Source organism: Xiphophorus couchianus, chromosome 9, assembly GCF_001444195.1.
Source record: "Xiphophorus couchianus chromosome 9, X_couchianus-1.0, whole genome shotgun sequence".
Classification (NCBI taxonomy): domain Eukaryota; kingdom Metazoa; phylum Chordata; class Actinopteri; order Cyprinodontiformes; family Poeciliidae; genus Xiphophorus; species Xiphophorus couchianus.
This window is the reverse complement of record NC_040236.1, coordinates 32,740,467-32,764,101: the sequence shown is the minus strand read 5'-3', so window position 1 is coordinate 32,764,101 and position 23,635 is coordinate 32,740,467. Positions and strand designations below refer to the sequence as shown.

Genomic DNA, 23,635 nt, shown 5'->3' with positions numbered 1-23,635 from the left:
CAAACTAAAAAATAATTTGAAAAAAGTTCAGAACTACTTTTCAGATTCATATTTACTTTCAGCAGAGCCTCAGAACTGACAGGGTGTTTAATCATGACAACACTTAGAAACAAACCCAAAACTAAGTTTTTAGTTTTCTTCTGTAAAAACACTCATCTGCCTAAAGATATGCTAAATAATAACTAAAATGTGAAGATGATGGTTTTAGCTGTACAACCTTATGTAGATGACTCAGTATTAATACATTTTATTTAAACGCATTTATTAACAAAGAACCCGTACAAACAAGATAAACCATCAGAAAGTTAGACAGTGCAGAGTAAGAAGATTTGAAAAGATGAGTTTTTAGGCATTTTTTTAGTTTCCCGAAACAGGAAGAAAAAATTGAAAAGGGAAAAACATAAACAAGATCAATTTTATTATCAAAAAAGATCAAATTCAGTATTTACAAACAAATCATTTGATTGAAAAACAAAACAAAAAATATTAAAAATCTGAGGTTTTCTGTGAAAACAAAAAGACTCTTGAAGGTTTTCTGTTTATAAAACAATGGCGAGCGTTTCCGCCACCATCTGGATCGCCCTGAGGGGATCGACGACGTCTTTCAGTTTGTCCTTCCTCAGAACCCAATCCGGTGCAAACCTGAACGACACAAAAATATGGAGCTAAATTAGTCCCAACATTCACAGTAAGATTTGCATCGTGTTGTACAGAACAGCAAATAATGTCGTACATTTACAAATCTTCTTTTACACTTATTACGTCTTATTGCACACATGCAGATTTTACTGTATGCTTTGTGAATCTTTCTGACACTAATTTAGCTCCACAGAAAACAGCATTTTAGTTTCCACAGAACCAAAAGTCCTGTTTGGGTTTGTACAGATCAGATGCTGCCTACTTTGGTGGCGGTTTGGATTTGCGCGGCGTTGGCGGAACAAAGAAGCTCCCGTTGATCGAGGCGTTGATTCTCTGCCTGGTGATGCTGCGCTCTTCGTCCATTTTGTGTTTCCGCGCGGTGAGCCGGTAGATGCTGCGTATCCGGTCCAAAGCTTTAGGCAGCTTCACCACCTCCTGAGGGGAAATAGATTAAATTTAAATGTTTTTGTAAGGATTAGTGGGAAAGATTTTTTTGTCTGCTTCAGACCTGAGCGCGGCGCTCGTCCTGCAGCAGCAGAGCGAGAAGGAAGCAGGCTTTGGTGAAGATGCTGCCGCCCTTTTCGGCCACCTTGTCCCCGGCTTTCTCCCGGTATTTCTGCAGTAAATCCAGCAGCGTTTCCAGGGAGTTTTCCACCGAATACACCGCCTCTATGGTCAGGTGGTACTGAGGGGAAATACACATTTGAGTGTTAATAGTTAGATTTGAACCATCTTCTCTGATTGATCTCAGATGAAATAAATTAATTAATCACATGACAAATTAAAACAAGCTCAATAATTTATATTTTTTTCTTCTTTCTACCAAAAACAGGATGACAAAAGTCTTCAGTCTGCTGCTTTGGTCTCAACCAAATCTTTTTTTGAAGGGCATTTTTGTTTACACAGACTTCATAATTCATATTATTTGTTGTTTCCGTTTTGTTTATTCATTTTGGATATCTTAAAATGTCTTCCAGTTCATCGGAATTTAAAGTTTATTGATCGCTGAGACCATTAAATTTAGGGATGCACCAATATGAAAATTTGGTCCATCAGATATTAATATTACTGTTCTTGCTGATATTATATAATATATTTCTCTACTTTTTTTGACACCTTTGAAAAAACAAACGATCATAAACAGACAGAAACAAGATGTCTGTTTATGATCGTTGTATTTATCAGGCCAATGCAGACATGTTAAAAAAATTACTAGTAACAACCGATACTGATGTTGGTGCTGATATATTGTGATTATATTCCTTAAATAGCCTCAAAACAACAACAATATTATCGTTTATTGCAAAAACTTCTGGGACAATTTATCGTCCTTTTAAGGCCTGAAACAGTTAGATAGATACACTAGTAACAGCTTATAGTACTAATTATTACTTAATGTATGACTATCAGAGATTTTTTAAGCACCAAATATACTTTATTTTAGCCTTGTTGGCCTTTAATTTGCATTTGCCACATGTACTACCAACATCTTCCACCAGAGGGCGCAGTTCAAAAAAAGGATTCAATACAGGAGGGCTTTATGAAAAGTACAACTACAGCCTGTTTTTGTAAAACCAATAAAATTAAGGGAAAAAAACCTGAAAGATTAAGTTGGTAAATTTCAATCAGCTTTTGTAAACAAGTTGAGATTTGTATAAAAATGAAAGATATTCATAGTCAGAAAAGCATCGATGTTATGAACCGGAGACGTCAGTTGTACCTTGGAGAGGTTGAGGAGGATCTGGACGGAGAAGGTGATGACCTCCATGCAGGGTCCGCTCCGGTTGCAGCTGCGTATCAGCGTGAAGATGACACCGGTGGCGTCGCTTCCCACCAGCCGCTCGCAGCACTCTGGCGACAGCCTGGTGGCGGCCTCTGCATAAAAAACGTTTCCATCACCACTCAACCGACAGCAGCGAGCGAAAACAATCCAGTCCTGCCTGGTCTTACCGAGGTTCTTCAGGGCCTCCAGGATGAAGGAGAAGTGTTTGTATCGGAGGAGATACTCCAGCGCAGAAGAGGTTTTGTTGCAGAGTTTGTCTTCCTCTCGTACTTCAGCAGAGATTTTGCGCAAGCGGAGCCTCAGCTTCAGGAGTTTGGGGTTGTCGCTCAGCATGCGGGAGCGGTGTCCTCTCCACAGAGCCTGCAGGGACACAGGATGGAGCCGTTTGAGCCTCTGATACGTCAACTGGACCGTGGAGTTCTGGCCAGAGATTTAGACTAATCCATCACCTAATTTGGGGCTTTTAATGATTTATCTTAACAGTTTTTATAAAATATTTAACCTAAAGTTGCACTTTATGTTAAAGACAATGACTACAAAAATCTTAAACATAAAAAAAACAAAAGTATTTTAAGATTACCGAGGTGGGAACCGCTACCTGAATAAGTTAGTTATGTTAAACCTTAAAGCAAAATCAAAACATTAGCTTGGCTAATGCTAAAGTGCTACACCAAAACGGTATTTAGCGGAAGCTAATGCTATAATGCTAGTTAAAAACCCATTCTGAAACCAAGAGTCAATGCACTGAAAGATATTCTTTCAATAAGGAAATTATGCAAAACCCTGTTTAAGTTTGGTTTTACAGTAATTTAGTTATTTTTTTAGTATTTGCTTGCTCTATAAAGTTTTTAAAAAACACTAAACAAAAGGAAATGGAAATGCTGAGTTAAACTTTAAAGTAAGATCATGAATATAAATGTAACAGAGTTAATGTTGTATAGAATTCCACTTGTCATTACTCCCAAGTTTGAGTTCATGTGTAATGGGTGAAACAGCACCCCCTCCTGGTGGTTGGCAGTGTTAATTATACTGAACACAGATATCTCGTTGCCAGTTCATGAGAGATGAGCGCGAGGTAGGTTCACTGAGTTTAACGCTCTGGTAAAATGTTATGTTAGCTTGATGCTAACATGAAATACTATTCCTCGTAAGGTGCTGTACCCGCTGTGATGAACCTGATTCCTGATCAGTTGTTATCCTGTTCCATACAGATAAAAACCATTTCATCTCATCCTGTCTCCTGGCCCTTATTCACACAACGCAGAACTGAGTTGAACTGAGCGATCACGATTATCGAGGTTACATAAACAAACCAGCTGCAGGGTTTGTATCAGTCGATAAACAAAATTTCACAAATGTCAAACTTTATTCAACTAAAAACTTCCAAAATGACCAAATAAATTTGCTCTTCAAAGTTTAGTCAGTCAGCTTAAGTACAGACTTAGCTAATGGTAGCGTTAGCTAATGGCACAGGCAGCGTTAGCTTTAGCCTCACCTGAGCTTTGACGATTCCTCGTTGAGCCCTCTTCTGTCGCCTGTCCAGGAGGAATTTTCGGGTCACTTCCTGGATGACGGCGGCGGCTTTGTGGCGGCGCGCTAACCAACGCCTGACCACTCTCTGGACCATCACCACCTTCCTCCTGTCCTCCAGATATCGTCTCCTCTGCAGCCTCGCTCTAACCCAACGCTGAGAAAAGCCCAGAGAATAGTTTATAGTCGGGTGCTACGCTCCTAAACCCAACAGTACATCACTGGTTCTGGTTTCCGGGTGTACCTGTATGGTAACGACCGACTGGATCTGTCTTTTTGCTGATTCCAAAGCCCAGTGGGCTCTCAGGGCTCGTTGGATCTTTATGGCACTGAGGTGATGGAAAACCGCAGCCGTAAAATGGAGTCTCTGCTCTGCCCGGGCTGCCTCCAGGACCTGAAACCAGCCAGCATGAATTCAAAGTAAAAATCACAGAATTTGGTTAGATTCCTCCCAGATATTAAAATCTAGACACGACTTGGTTTATGGCTACCTGTCGTTTTTCCTTCCAGGCTCGGCAGCATCTCTGAAGAGTGACGACAGCCTTCCTCATCAGCGAGTATCTGTTCTTCATCACTTTGGCTTCTTTAGTGGCTCGATATTTCCTCTGAATCGTGAGAGCGGATGATTTCAGTTTCAGGTACCGTTGCCGTTCACGGTGGACTCTGAAGGCGCTCTGGATGACGCTGGCAGCCTCTCGCCTTTTTCCGATCATTCGTCTGGACTTCATTCCTCGATATGCAGCCTGAAGAACGATGACGGCTCTTCTAACATCTTGGTAACGCTTTTCCTGAAGTTCTTTACATTTCTGCGCTCTAAACCTCTGCTGTATGACAGTCACTGCCCAGCATCGTCTCTTATAGTCTGTTTGCTGTATGAGTCTCCTGAAGTTAGCTTGAATGACGGTAGCGGCTTTGTGCGTCTTCGCCACTTCGCTCCTGACATGATGGCCTCTGAAGGCCGCCTGCAGGACGACAGCAGAGCATTTCATATTCAGGAAATGTTCTCTGTCTCGCCGTTGGAGAAGTAGAGCTCTATAGCGTCTCTGGATGATGATGGCCGCCAGACGCAGAGCCTGGAACTTGACTCTCTCTCTGTGCTTTCTGAATGTAGCTTGAATCACAGTTGCAGACTTTTGCCAATTAGCAACTTTGTATCTGACTTGAAATCCTCTGAATGCTGCTTGTAGACCAATCGTCGCTGTTCTGATTTGTTCATATTGCTGTTTTTGTCTTTTGGCTGCAACAGCAGCTCGATATCTGCACTGAACCAAGATGACAGCGGTCTTGAAGGCCAGATATTCTCTGCGTTCACAGTGGGCTCGGTAAACTCTCTGGATCAAACCGGCAGCCTGATGCCAACGAGTGACTTCCTTTCTGACACAAAGTCCTCTGTATGCAGCTTGAAGGCTTATTGTTGCTCTTCTTAATTGTTCATATTGTTTTCTCTGCTCTTTGGCTGCAACAGCAGCTCGATATCTGCGCTGAACATTCACAACCGACGTCTTTAGGGTCACAAACTGCTTGCGTTCACAGTGGCCTCGGTAAGCTCTCTGAATCACCCTTGCAGCCTCCTGCCTTTGCCTCAATATTTGTCTAGATTTCATTCCTCGATACGCAGCCTGTATTAAGACAGCGGCTCTTCTGAGCCGTTGGAAATGTTTTGCATCCAGTTGTTTCTGCCGATAGGCCCTAAATCTCCGCTGCACAACGCAGGCTGCCCTGTGTCGCCACTCCAAGGCCAGCTGCTGTTGGTGTCGTCTGTAGTTTGATTGGATGATAGTAGCTGCCTTGTGCATCTTTGCCATCCGAGTCCGGACAAGGAGTCCTCTGAAAGCAGTTTGGAGAGTGATAACGGCTCGTTTTGTTTTAAGGAAGCTTTCTCTGAATTTCCTTTGGAGAAGAAGAGCTCGGTAGCGCCTCTGGATGATGACGGCAGACAGCCGCATCGCCTGAAACTTGACTTGTTCTCTGTGCTTCCTGAATGCAGACTGGATCAGAGTCGCAGCCCGATTCAAACGAGCAACTTCCTTCCTCACTTTATGTCCTCTGAATGCAGCCTGGACACAAACTGCAGAACGCCTCATTGTCAGGTAACTTTCTCTGTCTTTCCTTTGGACAAGAAGAGCTCGGTAGCGCCTCTGGATGATGACGGCAGACAGCCGCATTGCCTGAAATTTGACTTGTTCTTTGTGCTTTCTGAATGCAGACTGGATCACAGTTGCAGCCTGATTCAAATGAGCAACTTTCTTCCTTGCCCTGCGTCCTCTGTACGCTGCCTGGAGATGGACTGCAGCAGCACGCATGCGTTGGTATATCTGCATTTGTGTCTTAGCTGCTACTGTGGCTCGGTATCTTCTCTGAACAATCAGGACTGACGATTTTAGTTTAAGGTAGGCGCTCCGTTCCTGATACGCCCTGTAAGCCTGTTGAATAACCAAGGCGGACTGATGCCACTGACTGATGAGTCGTCTACATTTCCTGCCGCGGTACGCCGCCTGCAAAGCAAATGCTGCTCTTTTAAGCTCCTGGTAACATTTCACCTGAAGCACAGTCTCCCTGTAGGCCCTAAACCTCTGCTGCAGGATGCACGCTGCCCAACGTTGTCGCCTGAAGGTGATCATCTGTTTATGTCCTCTGAAGTTAGCCTGAATGACAGTTGCAGCTCTGTGCATCTCTGCAATCTTTCTTCTCACACGAGCTCCTCTGAACGCCGCCTGGAGGACCATGGCAGACCGTTTCATTTGTAGGAAGTTCTTCTGGAGATGAAGAGCCCGGTAGCGCCTCTGGATGACAATGGCAGACAGTCGCATTGCCTGAAACCTGACTCTTGCTCTGTGCTTCCTAAATGCAGCCTGGATCATCACCGCAGCCTGGTGCCGGCGAGCAACCTCTTCTCTGACTCGTTTCCCTTTTGAAGCTGCTTGAAGGAGGATTGCCGCCCTCTGGATGCGCTCGTATTGCCTTCTTTGCTCCTTAGCTGCAACATTAGCCCGATATCTGCGCTGGACTTTAACGACGTGAACTTTTAAGGAAAGGTAGTGCTGACGTTCCCAGTAGGTCCTGAAAGCTCTCTGGATGACTCCAGCAGATTCATGTCTTCGTTTTAGGATTTGCCGCGTTTTCATCCCACGGAGAGCGGCTTGCAAAACAACAGCGGCGCGTTTCTTAGCCCTCATTAGCTTAACAGCTCTGTAGCGTTCCTGCAACACTCTACAAGCCCAGAGGAGCTTTTTGTAGCAGCTTCTCTGCTGGTACTTCCTGATCTGAGACTGAATGATTACAGCTGCTTTATGCTTCACCTGCAGCTGCTTCCTGACAGCGTACCCTCTGTAGGCGGCCTGTATGCAAACCGCTGCCTTGCGCTTCATTCGGTACTCCAGGTGGAGTCTTCTCGCCAGAGTGGCTGCTCTGTATCTCTGCTGACACGCCAAAACGGCTGCCTTGATTGCCAAGAACCGCTTCCTGGCTCTGCTTGTCAGAAATCTCCTCTGGATAATTTCTGCTGCTTGATGCAACTCCACTATCGTCTTCCTGGCTCTGTATCCGCGGAACGCCGCTTGGATGACCACAGCTGCTCGTCTCGTCGCTCGGTACCTCCTCACCTGCTCATCCCGGAGTATTTTGGCTCTGAAGCGATCCTGAATGATAACGGCTGCACACTTTGTTGCCAGGTAAGCCGTTCGAACTCTGTGCATCCTGAACTGAGCTTGGACTGCTGCTGCAGCTTTGTGTCTCTTCTTCAAGTCTTTCCTCACTGCGAACCCCCTGAAGGCGGCTTGTATCTTCACACTGGCTTGCTTCATGTTTCTGAACTCGCTTTGCTGCGCTCTGCAGAGGAGAACGGCTCGGTATCTGCTCTGGATGAGGATTGCTGCACTTTGAAGGAGAATATAGTGTTTCTTACATAAGAACATCCTAACCGCAGACTGAATGACTGTTGCAGCCTGGTGCTTCTCCCTCAGCTCTGTCCTGACTCTCAAACCTCTGAATGCAGCTTGGAGCATGATGCATGCCATTTTCTTCTCAATATATTCTTTCCTCATCTTGTTCCCCAGCAAAAACGCCTTACAGCGAAGTTGTATAACTACAGCTGCTGATCTCAGGGATCTGTAGTCAGTTTGGGCTTTATGCCAACGATAGTGAGCTTGTATCAGAGTTGCACAGTGATGCAGCGTTTTTATCCGGCTCCTCTCTGTTCTGCCTCTCCATGTAGCTTGGATAATGAGCGCAGCACTCCGTAGAGCTTCATATTCCTTCATCTTTTGAGCTAAAACCGTCGCTCTGTATTTCTGTTGAATCACAACTGCAGCTTTTCTCATCAGACAATACTTCCTTTGGGCAGTGTGTTTCCTAAATGCAGCTTGGATCACCGCTGCTGCCCTGTGCTGCTTCTTCAGAGACTCTCTCGCCACCTTTCCGCGGTAGGCTGCCTGAATCAAAACAGCTGCACGTCGAATCCTTACAAACCTCGCTCTGTCAAAGTCTCTTTTTAAAGAGGCCTGGAATCTTTGCTGGATCGTCACTGCGGCGCATCTTCTCTCCACAAACGTCTTTCTGACAGCGTATCCTCTGAAGGCCGCCTGGATGACGGTGGCGGAGCGGTTCTGCAGCTTTAAAATCGTAAATTTCCTAAAAGCAGCTTGGATAACTCTGGCCGCGCGGTTTTCCTTCAGTGTTTTCCGATGTTTCCATTTCCTGAACGCTCTCTGGAGGCTCAGCGCCGCTTTCCGAACGAGGAAATATCGCTCTCGGTCTCTTTTGGAGGCGGCCCGAGCTCGGACGCGTCTCTGAAGGACTGTGGCCGCCCGGCAGATTTTTGCATAAGCGTTGGCTGCCCTCTTCATTCTCCACTGAGCTTGAACTATAATGGTGTAATACTGGAGGCGCTGATAAGCCCTCAAGGCGGAAAACTTCCTCCAGTGAGCCTGAAGAGACGAAACAAGAAACAGTTCTGGAATCAATCATGTTACATGAAACTCCAGCTTAAATGAATAATTGTAAACTAAAGTACTTAAAACTGCAGTATGTTTATGTATTTGTTAATCATCATGATCATCATGTTGACGAGATGATCTGTGAAAACTAGAAAAAAATGCAATTCACACCTCTCTGCCTTCTCCCAGTATAAACTGTAGTAATACACCACTCAGTCAGAAACAACCAATCAGAGCCAGGAGGAGGGTCTTAGCGCTGCCAATCAATCTTGTGCTCTCCAAGGTTAGTAGTTAATTAAAACAAAACAAAAACTGAAATTGAGAAAACATTAAATGTATCTTCTATTGAATATTCAACACCCAATCGATGTAAACAATCACAATTGTTTAATTCTGCACCTAAAAATTAAAGTATGAAAAAACAAACTGATAAAACCTAAACAATATTTAACTAACAATAAAAACTAGCAAACACTCTGAATTAGACAAAAATCACAAAGAAATACAACTAAATTATAATGAACTACAACTATAATAACACTGGCGTACATTAGGTTGATAGACAGCACTAAGCCCCGCCTTCTGGCTCTGATTGGTTGTTTCTGGTGTATTTCTTCAGACAGCGATAGCAGCTCAGGGAGGAGGGTCCATCTTTTTACAGATTATCAGTCGCAACATGGTGGCAGTTTTAACAAATATGGAAAAGCTTTATTTTTTTTTTATTCACATACTGCAGCTTTAACTGCCCAAATATAAACTAAAGCAGGTAAAAAACTGTGGAGAATCATCGCCTACCTGGATGACAGTCGCTGCTTTATGCTGTAAAGCCCGAAGCCGAGCCTCTTTCTGGATTCTCAGCCGGTTCCGAGATAAATAACGTCTCCAGACCGACTGGATCACGGCGGCGGCGCGATTCTGCCTCTCAGCTCGACTCCTCAGGAGGAAACGCCGCACCGCCGCCTGGATTTTAATGGCCGCCTGGTTTCGCTCCTGAATAAAAACAAAAAATAGCCTTTAGGATGATATTTTTTTATGTTGGCTTAGTGACATTTGGAAACAAGTTAGTGAGTGATTTGATTTGCAGCGTAAACTTTTCTTAGGAGTTACATTCCTGTCCAAATTCATCACATTTTACTAAACTGAAACTCAAAATGGCCAAAAGCATTAAAAAGGAAAATAGGATATTTTAAGTTGATGAGTTAATTACCAACATCCATAGATGTGTAGAGATAATAATTCAAAAGCACTGAGAAAGTGAAAATAAATAATAGTGAGAAGAAGGAAGGAACCTGGAAGAGCAGAAGGTCTTTCCTCAGTTTGTGTTTCCTCCATGCGGCCTGGATGAGCCGAGCCGCTCTGGTTTCGATCCGCAGGTCCAGGAGGCGGGCGCAAAGAAACGACACGTATGACATCACAACCTGCAGGGACACCATGGCAACGGAGAAGTGGCTTAATTGATGCCATCGCCTGAACAAATGAATCCTTAGTTAATAAAAATTAGGAAATGTGTTTTTGTAATGAAAACAGTTTATTGGAGCAAATATTCGGAACAGAAAACAAAGTGCTGCTCTTCCCTCCTTTCCAAAATCTGATTGGTTGGTTTTGGTGCATTTCTTGAGACGACAACATTAGCTTCTGGAGGAGACGGATCTTTTCACAGATTATCTGTCTGAATCCGTCATGATGTGGTTTTACAAATAGTTCATACAGCAGCTTTAAATATAAATCACTGTTGAGAAGTTCCTTTGGATAATTAAATAAAAAAGAGAAATCATTTGGTCATTTCTCCACACGTTTCCAGCCCATTGAAGCCTGTAGGAACCAAACCAAGTTTGTGGTTCTGGTTCTGGCCTCACCTTCTCGTTGGGGATGGTGTTGGACATGTCGGCCGGGTTGATCATGGCCGGCACTCCGCCCAGCGACGCCACCGCAGCGTTCACCAGTCTGAAGTTGTTCTTCTCGTTTTCCAGTAGATCTTTAAAGTCCGGAGACGGAGAATCCTCTCCTGCTTACAGAAAGCTAAGCTTTAGACATGCAGTGCAGACGGCCAACTTCACTGCAAAAACAGAAAATCTTCAATTTCTTACTGCAAATATCTTAGTAAGATTGAAATAAGAGTCAGTGGAACTAGAACTTATTTTTTAAATCAATATTAAGAAATTATTTACGTAAACCAAGCTCCTATATCTTGCTGAAAAGTTACTTGCAAGTTAGTTTTGTCTTATTTCAATTAAACTAACATATTTGCACTAGAACCCAGACCAGTGGTTTCCAGACTTTTTTTTCCAAAATCAAAAACACTTGAGGGACCAAAAAACTATTTTTCTTTAAATTAAATTTTAATTTATTTTCTGCTGTAAAACTTAAACGCTAAATATTTTAATGAAATTAACAAAAACATTTTTGTTGTGCATCGTGCTTTTGTTTTTATGTCTATTTAGGCAGTTTGTCAAATAAATGAATAAAAACTTATTTTATTGTAGATAAGTGGTTTATAAAATCATAACTATTTCACAATTGTTTTATTACAACTGTTAGACAATATTTTGGTGTTGATTCATTTCCTTTTTTGGTTTTGGGATAATGTCCAATATTCTGAAAAGTTTATTTTATTAATTCAATTAAAGTTTGTTTCTATTAACTGCATAACTAAGATTAATGCAGAAACCTGGTTAAGAAATTAGCAGCATGTTTCTTGTTTTAACCAACATTTTTTATAAGTCAGATTTTATTTTCAAATGTTTTGCTCCCTTCCATAATTAGCAGTTAAAAATCATCTGGTGACCAAAATGGCCCCCAGAAAACCCCTGATTCAGACCAAAATACTTGATAATTATTTCTGATTTTTGCTGCATTTCTGCGCAGATCAGATCTTTACCGTCAATTTCCGCCGCCGGCGAGTCGAAGGAGCCGTCAGAGTCGCTAGCAGAGCAGTTTAGCTCCAGGCGCCCCCTAGTGGCACACTCCAGGGTCTGCGTGGTTCTCTGGCTGACGGAGGCTTCCGGAAGGAGAGCGGGGTGGTAGTGGTGCAGCAGGAAGCAGAGGACGCGGCCGTCAGAGAACGACACGGTGAAGTTCTCCACCTGCACACAGAAACACAGGTTAGTGCGCCGCTTGGCCGCTTGGTTTTATTAGGCCAGAATCACAAATAAATGAGACTCACACATAATTCTCACTTAAGATGTTTAATCTTGACTGTTTATAGGCAAGCCACAGTTACTTTGCATCTCTCCAATTGTTAATATTTCTTTTCTCGAAAAATGTTTCATGTTATTGTTTACATCCGGTAATTTGGTGCATGCACACAACGTTGGCGGGCGGAAAGACGATGCTTTCACATGCCATCCGTAGCTGCGCTGCCGCGGTGGGACGACTGATAACAAAACCTGGAGACGTATCGTTAATTCAGTGCACCAGAGCAAAGGGAAAAATAATGCAGAAAAACTGCAGAAGAACTCAAAACCTTCGTTTTTCTCATTCTGCATGTCAACTACTTGCAGACCCGTTGCCATAGCAACTGACTGACAACAGCTCCACTAGTGCATTCAACACTAACAAAACACTCAAATATTCCCCACACATAGAACAGAACATTCAGTCCTTTACAGTTTAATGTTTTCAGGTTGTTTGATTATTAATAAGTGATTGCTGTGGTTCATTAGCTACCGCTGCTACAAGCTAAGCTAACACAGCAGTGGTAGATTATCTACCGCTATTAGCTAAGATAACACAGCAGTGGTAGATTAGCTACCGCTGCTTTTTGCTAAGCTAACACAGCAGTGGCAGATTAGCTACTGCTGCTATTAGCTAAGCTAACACAGCAGTGGCAGATTAGCTACCGCTGCTATTAGCTAAGCTAATTTTGATCTGTCAGAGTTTGTGTGTGGGCCACTTTTAATTTTTTTATTTCGTTACTGAACCAAAACCCACAGAATTCTGCAGGACATCTACATGTTAAGGTTCTCATAGTCAAGCTAGCATAGCTGACCTGCTTCTCCCTCCTTTGCCATTTTTTTTTATTAAAACTTTTTCTTGACAGAGTTATTTAGTTGTCAGTGTTGACAATCAGTGGCGAAGCACTGTGTCCCTTTTTCTTTTATACATCAGGCGTACATTTAAGATTTAGCTCATTATATGTTAACAGCTTATCAGCCAAATCCAGTGGTAGTCTTGGTTGCTAACAGTTCTTTGCCCTCCCTCGCATACTTGGCGTCACGCTGCAACGCGTCTATAAAGAAGAGCATTTTCACCTTTATGTGGTAGAAGTCGCACACGGCGCAGACCCAGTCCATCAGCAGTGTAATCTTGGCGCTCGTGTGTTTGTACGGCGGCCTGGTCTTCACCGGGCTCGGCTGACCGGCCCGGTCGGCCCGGACCAGGGCCAGTCTGCGTTTGGTCCTCAGAGTTCGCTTCAAGAAGTCGACCTCCTCCCTGAGCTGAGCCTCATCCAGGATCACCTCCACCTTCAACCGGCAGACGTCACCATAAAACATTCATAAAAACGACGATTATGCAACCTGGTTACTGGCGTCTAGAAGGAGATTCCCACCTGAAAGGCAAAGATGATTTTCCACAGGAGGCTCAGCGTTTTCTCTCTGTGGCCGTCAACAATATCTCTGGAGTCGATGACGGAGCCTAACAACAAAAACATTAAGAAAACAACAGGGTTCAGGGATGTTTTTAAAAACTTTTCCAGCACCAAACTTTGGAGATAAGAACAATAGAAATTAACTAAAAAAATAGCTTTAATTCACCATTATACAATATCATTTATTACTGTTACTAGTAATGTCTTTTGGTAGTATTTTACATTCTACAGCTAAATAGACAAACATTTAACAATATTTCATGTTTTGAAATGTCTCCAACACAAACCTGACTGGTCCGAGAGCAAAACACTAATTTAACAAGAAAATCTCTTGATTTAATATAAAATATAAGCTAACCATTATTTTAATTAAATATATTTGTAGGTTATTGAACCATTAGGAATAATAAATACTCATTACTTTGAAAAAAACAACTAATCTTGTGAAGGTAAATGACCCTAGTTCTTAAATTGACTGATTTAACTTCAGACAGTGGAAAGAAAAATGTGTCTTTTAATTAGTTGTATAAAAATATCTGGTTTCGACTGTAGATTTAGACTTTAAATCAAATGTTATTCTGGACTTTACTAGAAAACTGTGCAGTTTAAATACAAACACTTTCAAGGACTTCACACAGAAATCAAGGACTTTCCAAACCTTGGAAACACCTCATTGACATTCAAGCATTTTCAAAGATTTCAAACCCTGAAATAAAACTGAAATCCTGGATATAAACGGAAGAGTTTGGTTTTTAGTGCTGCAGCAGCTCGTTACCGCTTTCGTCCTTGAGGTCGACGCCTCTGCCTCTCAGCAGCTGCAGCGCCACGTCAACGTTGTGAACTTTCTGCAGTCGACTGACGGCCGGCAGACGCAGCTTCGCCGAGAGAGTCCAGTCCTGAACGAGAAGCTCCATCACACGACTGGACAAGAAACAAAACATTAAAAAATATTGAATTTTATAACATTACAAGACGCTCAATATTTCTTATTTATTTTTACTTTTAACATAGGATCAAATTTCAGACAGAAAAATGATAAATCATGCAAATTAAAATTATTGAGCTCGTTTTCAAAAGCGCTGTGACCAAAAAAAACAGAAAACATTTAAATTTAAGACGTCCCACTCACACCAAGCGAATGCCGCATTTCAAATCGACGGCCAGATTTTTCACAGCGAAGTTGAACTCATCGAGCGGCGTCTGGACGTGGGAGACGGGCAGGCCCAGGTAGGCCAGGTGGCGGGGCAGGATGCCCTCTCCGCTCAGGAAGTCTCTGGAAAAGGCCAGCAGCAGGTCCTTACTCGCCTACCAGACAAAACACAAACGGAGTGAAGATTTAAATCAGAGAATCCTGTGAACTAGCGAGAGAAACCCCATTAAAGAGAGAAACATGGACAGAAACGTTAGGAAATTCAGTGTAAAAGGGGATGGAAATGTGGGGCTCAGCAATACACAGATTTTATCAATTAAAAACTGAATTTTATGGTCTTGGAGATTTAATTTTTGGGAAAATGAGGCGGCCATCTTGTTTTACAGCTATGTAGTGATTTCCATGTTGACTCAAAATGAATGAAATAAAAGCGAATTTTTCAGGTGGAGATATTCTGTGATTTCTATTGTTTTAAGGAAACAATTATGGGAAAAAAATAAACTTAAAACTGGAAATTAAAATTTTAATTTGGCATTTACAGTAAATAAGCCATAATCGCTCAATCCTACCACATCTGTAGTTTTTGCAAAATGTATTGACTAAATTAACTCAATATGGGCATCTGCATAAATACTGCAACTTCATTATTTTAGTAAAGGATTGAAAGGAACAGATTTTGATTTTAAACCACTTAAGATTTTTATGCAATAGTAGAAATACAAAAGATGCAAATAACTGAATTCCTTTTTTAAACAATCATTTATACATATAATGTATAAATTATATATTATATAATGTATAAATTACATTTATGCACTTAAAAGACCTGCAGTCTTTTAAGTGCATGTAAACCAGGTGACAAGCTTTGGCTAAAACATTTTCAGACAATTTGTTTCATTTTCTTTTACTTTAAATGCAAAAGATAGATAGATCAATAGATGATAAAGAGAAAAGGTGTGTACTCCAGATAACTTTAATTTATCTGACACAGACAATTCACATTAACTGACATTTCTGTAAATGTGTCATAATTAGCCAAAATTTTATTTTTCATCTGTTGTCCTTGGACTATGCCAATTTTCTCCTGCTGAAAAACAAATAATTTTAAAATGACTTAATGACACAAATTGTGTCAAATACTAAAAAACTTAAAAACAATAAATCAATTACTAAATTAGTTGATTATTTCCATAAATCATTCATCACAATTAATCAGTTACAATTGTTTTTTTTATTTTTTTGCAGTAAATATTGATATTTCTGAAATAAACTTCTCCTGATAGAATAGTTTCCTTGTTTTTTCACAGTGTTTCCAGAATATTTCCATATTTTCACAATGTGACCTTCAGGTTTCATGCAGCAGACAGACGCGACCTTGGCTCACCTTGAACTCTGCATCGATGCAGAACAGACACGGGTCGTGTTCGATCAGACGGGATTCTTTGGCTTTGTCCAGGAAGTAGACGAGCAGCAGAAGCTTCTTCAGCGTGAAGCGGGACAGCGCCTCCTCGTGGCCTGGAGCGGAAATGAAGTCGTCATGGCAACCATAAAGGGTCAATAAGGCAGCAAGAAATAATCAGAGAAAACATCTGAACATGTATGGAATAAAGTCTCTGCCATGAAATAAAAATAAAAGGCCAACAGGAAGCCATAATTATGAGCTTTAAAGTTATAATAAATAATTTTTTAAAATCAAAAACACTGATGTCAAATAACCAGATGCTTCTAGATGTTCAACATCATGACTTATTACATTTTTACCTTACTTTCTGATAATTGACTTTAAAATAAAAAATTATGACTTCATAAATTTTTTTTCTTTCATGCTACTTTCATACAATTTTCAAACAAAAAAAACCTTATAAAATCTTAATGCGTCCGTTCTCCAACAGACCGTCAACCAATTTGATTCGGGTGAATGGATCACCTCTAAGACCTAAAGTTCATCAGAGCGCCTCTCCGATTTTACCGTCTTTGTAGAGGTTAGGCACCCGGGCGTGTCTGAAGGCTGCAGCGATGTCCGGGTTCCAGAGGAGGCGCTGCAGGACGAACATGGCCAGACCCAAAACGTCGCTGTTGCTCTCCAGGGAGATCAGCTCCCCGAAAATAGTCTGAGGACGAACAACGTTAGCTTAAAAAAACGCCTCAAAAACGTTAGCATGATAAAATATATATGTAAAATAACACTGGGTGATACAAACAAAAAGCTACAACAAATGGAAAATTAGTTCAGAATTCTGTGGACATAAAGTCAAAATTTGTGGGGGAAAAAAAAACAGAAGTCCATTTTTTTTTTCTAAATATTGGCCCCAATCTTCTTCCATAGATATCTGAAGTATTGGGGGCTCCACATTAAAAATCTGCTCGGGGCCCCAAAAAACTTGGTGCCGGCCCTGTTTTAGTTAATGTTTAGGTGCAAAATAAAAAAAACAGTCAAAGTATGAAAAAACTAAAACTACAACTATAAATAATAAAACCTCAACTGAAACCAAGGAATATTTAGCCAATAGTAACTAATAAAACTAGAACCCACTAAAAACTAATTAAGGTTGAATTTGACAAAAAGTCACAATGAAATAAACTGTAAAGAAAAATTATGAATACTGTACAGCACCTTGGTGCATTTAATATCTACTTTCAAATGCTTTAAAAATCCCAAAAACTACTGAAGCGAGTTACCTCCAGGCCGATGCGTAACCAGAGCGGATTGTATGACAGCAGCCAGTTCAGGACTTTCTTACGTTCGCCTGATCAAAAACAACAAAAAACATCTCAGACTTAAAGCTGGACGACAACAATAATATGTTTACTGCGATAAACACGTAATCAATATAGATAGATTATATATAGAATATTAACTGAACTTCAATCTAGACCCGCAAGGCATTCTGGGGGATGTAGGCAGAGGAAAGGCGTTAGCCGCTCAACCTCTCACAGCGAGCTAAGCTAGGTTGGTGGCATTAACTCACTAACTCATTCTTTGGTTGCCTAGCAACAACCTGCTGGTAAGAAGCAGTTTCAAGTTCCCCCCAAACTTGGGTTGCCTAGCAACAACATGTTCAGTAGCAGTTTAAAGTTTCTCCTCCATGTCTCATAGCAGTGTGGAGTGAAAAGTGGATAAAACTGCCGTCGTTCCACCAGTTTGGCTGCATTTCAGATATTTAAAAACTAATCAATAATTATCGCAATACGTTTTTCAGTCGTACTTCAGACCGAATGAACATTTTAAAATGGCCGTCATGGCGTCGTACCAACGTCCTTCCAGAGGTGGCGGTCTTTGCGGACCAGCAGCCGCCGGGCCTCCACCTCCAGCTCCAGCCTCTGGATGGCCTTGACCACGGCCTCCGAGGTGAACAGCTGGCAGGCGGCGCGGCGCAGGCGGTTCAGCTTCCGTTTGGCCGTGTAGGTGCTGAAGGACATCTCCTCCTTGGTGGGCGCTTTAGGAACGCTGAGGTCATCCCCGACGCCCAGCGCGAGCGAGACGGCGCTCACTGACAATAAAAACCATTTTATTATTCATCTGTAACCTAAAACGTAGCTCGTCTATAGCCAAGTGCTACAGCGCCGTGCTACCTTTAGCCACTTCGGTGTTGACCTTGAAGTCGTCCGGGGTCAAGACGTGGTTGAGCCACCAGGAGAATCCTCTCTCCTGCTTCTCGATCCAGCGCTCATCGTAGAACATGTTCTTGGCTGCGAACGGCATCGGGTGTCTCGGCAAAGCTAAGAACGACACAGAAAACTAAATAAAATCTCCAAGATGAGGAGAAAAAAAACGAAATTATATGTCTGACGCAAATTAGAGCCACTAAAAAGAAAATGACATTTTTCTTCAATATTTTGACTAATCCGCCGTGAAAAGCATAAAAAAAAAACAATAGAGTCCAGTACATTTTTCAAAAAGTAACTTCTCCTGCATAACACGCATCTCTGTCTCTGAAGCTTCAGAAGACAATCTGAGATCAAAATCTGATTTATGAAAATAAAGTCAGAATTCTTAGAGAGGAAAGATTCTCAGAAAAAAGATACAATTAAAATATTACAGTCAAAATTCAGAGGGAAATCCAACTTTTAAAGTTCAGAGCAATAACAATTGAATTCTATGTGAAAAAAGGCTAAATTTTGAGAAATAAAATCATCAAAATTTTATGAAAAAAATTCTAAAAAGAAAAGAAAGTCAAAATTCTGGGGTGGAAGTAAATCAAAATTTTGTGAAAAAGTGTGGAAAGAGGTCAACATTCTTCGACATAATTCTGGGAATTAATCTTGTGATAAAAAATGATTATTAATTGCTTTTTTTTAAAACTGTGGCCCTAATCCTCTTCCGTACATACCCGTCTGTTTTGGCTTGATGAACATTAGCTTCGACTGAGCTACAGCAACCACTTTTGAGATCTTCACAGCCTGACAAGCGGACGCCTTCGGAGCCAAAGCACCTAAAGAAGAAGACGACCAGGGAAATACCTCAGTAAACTGCAAAACAGAAAACAGATCCAAATGCCCCCAGACGACATGAAGATGTGCAGATTTATACTTTTGGTTGGGACTTTGGCGCTCGAACGTTTAGCCTTGGAAGCAGCTGCAGACTTTGCCGTCCTCACAGACTGGGTCAGGGCTAGGCAGGAAACAAAGATGGATTAATTACTCATCTTTATTAAAACTGTCACACAATTACTGTTGGGTAACTCAGAATGAAGTCATAATATTAGGATATTGAAGTACTAATTTTCAGAACTCCAGCACAAAAAAACAAAACAAAATATCCAAGCTTATTTCTTATTAAAATGACTTTTGATATTCTTCTAGTAAAATTGTACCTGTATTCTGCTAATATTGTGACTAAATTCTTGTAGTCTGGCTGTGATACTCTGTCATACAACAAGCAGAAGGGATGACTGAAATAAAAGACACTTTTTAAAACTGATTTGACATTTGTAAATTCTCTTTTAGAAAAGTGGAAAAAAAAGATTAAAGAGGCAGCATTGTGTGTTTTCCAGGCACATTGTGCCATTTTATTGCACAATCCACTATGATACCTTTAATTATAAAAATGCTACATACAGTATATCAAATGGCTTGAAAGAAATTTTACTTCCTGATTTAATGTCTTGGGCCTCCGTCTCTTTAAGAAACTCCGCCTCCAGGAAGTCTTTCCAACATGGCTCCTCTATTAACCCTTTAGCGTTTTTACTAGCGTTGCTCTGAGCAGTAGCTCCTATAACGAGCTCAGCTGATTCAGTTCCACCAGATGTTTGCTAATTGCTGCTGGCTAGTCTGAAGGAGCCAAGTGGAGGAGGAGCGGCGCCTCGAAGGCGGAGCTAGGTCCACCCAGGTGTTTTGCACAGCTTGCCATGGATATTAAGATTTCTCAAACATGCATGAAAGAGTCAATGCAAAACTGAGAATAACATAACTAGGCCTGTTGCAATAAGAAATAAATCAATTAATGACATGATACATTGAAATGAGCTCAATAATTTTCATATGCATAATTTAGCTTTTTTCTCTTTTCTAAAAACTAAACGCTTTGGTTTCAACCAGCCCTTTTTTGAAGGACAATTTTGTTGACAGAAAATGTATAATTCATTTGATTTGTGGTTTTGTTTATTATGGATATTATGTCTTCCAGATGTTAAATGTTCATTAGAATTTTAAGTCTTTTGATCTTTGTGAAAGTGTTCTTACATTATTATTCCGTTATTTTTACTTTAAATGGTCTCAAAACAGCAACATTACCGTTGTTCTGGGACAATTTATCATCCAGCTAAATCTGTTATTGTAACAGGCCTAATTCTAACATATAAAGCTCAAAAATTGACTTTGCATAATACTCACTTGTGACTTTCTCCCGCTGACTTGTGTTCCTGCTCTGGATCAATGCTGGCGGCTCAATTTTCCCGACCACAACCCGACTCCTCTTCACCCGCTCCAGCATTCCCGAGTCCCCGCTCTTGGTGGAATCGGCTCTCAAGAACTCCTCACTCTTCCTCTTCTTGCTTTCCGCTGTCAACTGGACAGGGAACAAGTCTTCCTGAGAAGAACCAGCTGGGGACAAGTTGGAGGAGCTGGCAGCGGGAGGAGCGTGAAGCGGCGAAGAGGTGGCAGAGAACCGAGACAGCGCTGTGTCTGGAGGGGAAGAACTTTGATTGGGGCTGGAGGAGGTGAAATCCAGGAATTCATGTCCAGCATCACACTGTTCAGCTCCCGTCTCAGCATCTATGATGGGAAGGCTCGGAGTTCCCGGACCGGAGTCACTCTGGCTGCCACCGTCTGAGAGTTCAAGTGTTTTCTCCAGTAGCCGTCGGCGTGACTTCCTGATTTTCCTCCCTCCAGGACTGCCGGCTTCCACAGACGCTTTGCCTTTGGTCACAGTGGCAGATGTGAAAGAAAACTTTACCTTTTCCTTTTCTACAACCTTCTCCACCTTTGAAACAATCTTTTTGCTGACGAAAAACGTGAGTCTCGGCTCGTGAGGCTGCGCGTTTTCACTCTTCGACTCCAGAGAATCTGAAAACTCGCAGCTAGAACTTGTGTTTCTTGGACTGGTGTCAAGATGTCCAAGGTCCGAGTCTATCAGAACCAGAGCGTCCTTCAAAGAAGGAAGAGAGGATCCGGTTGAGGCGTCATCAGGGGCAGGAAGCGGGCTGCCGGACTCAATACGAGGCATCAGTTTCTTGAACATCTCTGGCGTACCGATTGGAGACAGAGTCCTGTCAAACAATTTAGTCAGTTCATTGTTTTTAGGATTTTCTGTGACGCCATCAGGGCCAGCGTGGACGACCTTTGTAGTCGGGACAAGCAGAACAACTGGCGAGTTCTTCCTTTCTGGAGAAACGTTTCCCTGATCCGACAAGACAACGGACAGTCGACCCGGATTTGACGTGTTCTTGTCCACTAGTTCCAAGCAGCGATCTTGAAGCAGGTTTTCCTTCATGACACCGTTGCCCTTGTTGAGCGAAGCAAGCGGGCTGCGCACCTTTTCCCGCTTATACTGCGACTGCCGCGACACCTGGAAGGTTTTGTTTCCTGCCATCTTCCGTGGACACGCCGTTCTTGTTGATGGCGTTTGTGTTTTTTCCATCCCTCTCTTGTGTTTGATCGAATCCCATAAGCTCTTCTGCAAGAACAAAATCAGTTAGTTAAGTTACACTCTCATCTAACATTGAAGAAAAGCTCCAGACAGTTCTACGTTTATTCTTCTGCATCTCAGCTTACCTCATTTTTGCTAATTCAACAATAAGGAAAATTAATATGCTGCAAGTTCGCCTTTACATGTGCTTGTCTTCTAATAATGAGGCTTCGTTTGCTAGGCAAAGGGCTGCATCTGCAAATTGTGACGTCATAATCATGATATTTTAGACAAGGCTGCTTTACCACACACAAAATTTTTTAAAGTATTAGCCATCTGCCCGACTTTTTAAACCAAGAGTCCATTAATTTGTGTCCAGCAACATGTTCTGCCTATCAAATGCAAAAATACATTTTTGGTGGATTTGGTACCAAAACTGGATCGAGCCCAGGTGCCACACGTACCTCTGAATCCGGCCCTGTTCACACACAATCTTTGTTTTTCACAGACTTTGTATTTTTCTTTCAGCTTAAACTTTAAGCTTAGAGGCCTGGACTCTGTTTAAGTTTTAAATTTTACCCAATCACTAATGTTTGTCTGTGACTTATGTAAGAAGAGTTCAATGCTATGAATCTTACCCTAAGTGCCAAGTGGAGCAAAATAGTTGTTTATCTTAATATTTGGAAGTGTGGCCAACACAAACAGAAGGCTTCTCACTTCCTCCGCTGCCATTGCTTAAGCTACAAACATAGTACAGAAAATCGACGTCATCGTATTGGCCAAGTAGAAATTCTACCTGAGGGAATCCCAGTAAATGGGAGAAAGCCCCGAATGTGTCAGAAGCGAGATTTTACACAGGAAGGCAATAGCCAGGCTACTTACAGACAAAATTCAGTGTAAAAATTTCAAAAAGAGTCGGAGCTATACAAAGAAAAAAAACTGAACTGGATAGAAAATATCAGATTACAAGTTTAGATTTGTTTAAAAGCAGCTTCAGAAACAATGGCAACACTTTTTTAGTTTTGCATTTAAGATGAGACGTAACCTTAAATCACCTTGGTGTTTATTTCTACAGTTGTGAAATTACAGGCTGATACCAGTGTTTTTCAGTCTCTGGCTTAAATAAATGGGTGATGAACAGGAAGCAGGAGCAGAGATGCATCTGACATCTGCAGGGCAGTTTCAGTGCGCAGCTACCTTTTTCTTTTTTGTCGGTTCTGCTCTCCCCAGCAGAACAGCTTGATGTTTAAGAACTCCATTCGCATTGAACGAGATCACCTCTCTGATGCCACCTTCTTCTGTTGGGGTCCAGCTTATTCTCAAGGTGAATGAGCTCAGAGGCTGCAAACCCAAACACGGAGAGAAATTAGGAACAGTTGATCCATTGCAAATCCACAATAAAAGTAATGGTATTTCTGATAAAAATGTAGGTTCAAAAGTACATGTTCCAGCTAATGGCTGGAATATTGATAAAGTAAACAGTTACCTGGATCGTAAACGTGTTCTGGTCCACAGAAAAACCTTTATTTGACGGGATCTTTTCGATTGTAACCTCCGCTTCTACATCCTCAATCGGGTTCTCAATTTGCAAAACAGCGGATTTCGAGGTGCCCAACTTTACAGAACCGAAAGACACAAAAGGTGGCTTTGAAAACTGAATGAGACTCAAAACTGGAACGTCGTTCTCCTTATTAGCATCAACTTTCCTCCCCGGACTGATATACAGCAGTCCCCGTTGTGCTGAAGTTACCGCTTCAGCCATTTTTTTAAGACAATAAAAACGCGATTCGAGACAAACTACATGTTACGGAATTGTAATCAACGTTTTGTGCAAAGCAAATCCAGTTAGTACGTGATCGGGTCTGAGACATGCCAGCTAACAAACGTTAAAGCACAGCATTATTTCAAATTCTGCCAAAAGGAAAATCAGCCAATGGCAAGCGAG

The 23,635-nt window shown here is 41.7% G+C and overlaps 1 protein-coding gene across 2 annotated transcripts; it reads right to left on the bottom strand.

Annotated features, from left to right (window-relative positions):
• Window positions 1-231: 231 nt before the first annotated feature.
• Window positions 232-23,592, bottom strand: aspm (assembly factor for spindle microtubules). 2 transcript variants are annotated; one of them, XM_028027942.1, is made up of 26 exons: window positions 23,177-23,589; window positions 22,888-23,031; window positions 20,457-21,738; window positions 19,156-19,236; window positions 18,956-19,057; window positions 18,198-18,344; window positions 17,876-18,115; window positions 17,304-17,371; window positions 16,594-16,735; window positions 16,009-16,139; window positions 14,604-14,779; window positions 14,250-14,395; window positions 13,436-13,521; window positions 13,137-13,349; window positions 11,765-11,969; window positions 10,743-10,891; window positions 10,176-10,304; window positions 9,682-9,876; window positions 4,444-8,877; window positions 4,197-4,346; window positions 3,918-4,109; window positions 2,590-2,782; window positions 2,360-2,514; window positions 1,148-1,324; window positions 902-1,074; window positions 232-642 (listed from the first exon to the last, which is right to left on the bottom strand). In XM_028027942.1, exons 1-26 carry the CDS (start codon window positions 23,450-23,452, stop codon window positions 540-542), a joined length of 9,489 nt encoding a protein of 3,162 aa, XP_027883743.1. In that variant the 5' UTR covers window positions 23,453-23,589; the 3' UTR covers window positions 232-539. The 2 variants fall into 2 exon arrangements, with proteins under 2 accessions (XP_027883743.1, XP_027883744.1); XM_028027943.1 differs by lacking the exon at window positions 232-642 and having other exon boundaries at window positions 965-1,080; window positions 1,134-1,324; window positions 23,177-23,592.
• Between the last annotated feature and the right edge of the window lie 43 nt (window positions 23,593-23,635).

Coding starts and splice junctions, on each gene's coding strand:
- aspm (XM_028027942.1), bottom strand. CDS start 23,452: ATGGCTGAAGCGGTAACTTCAGCACAACGGGGACTGCTGTATATCAGT. Junction 17,372..17,875: donor CCACCTCTGGAAGGACGTTG/GTACGACGCCAT, acceptor GTTTTTGATCAG/GCGAACGTAAGAAAGTCCTG. Junction 13,522..14,249: donor CGACCTCAAGGACGAAAGCG/GTAACGAGCTGC, acceptor TTTTGTTGTTAG/GCTCCGTCATCGACTCCAGA.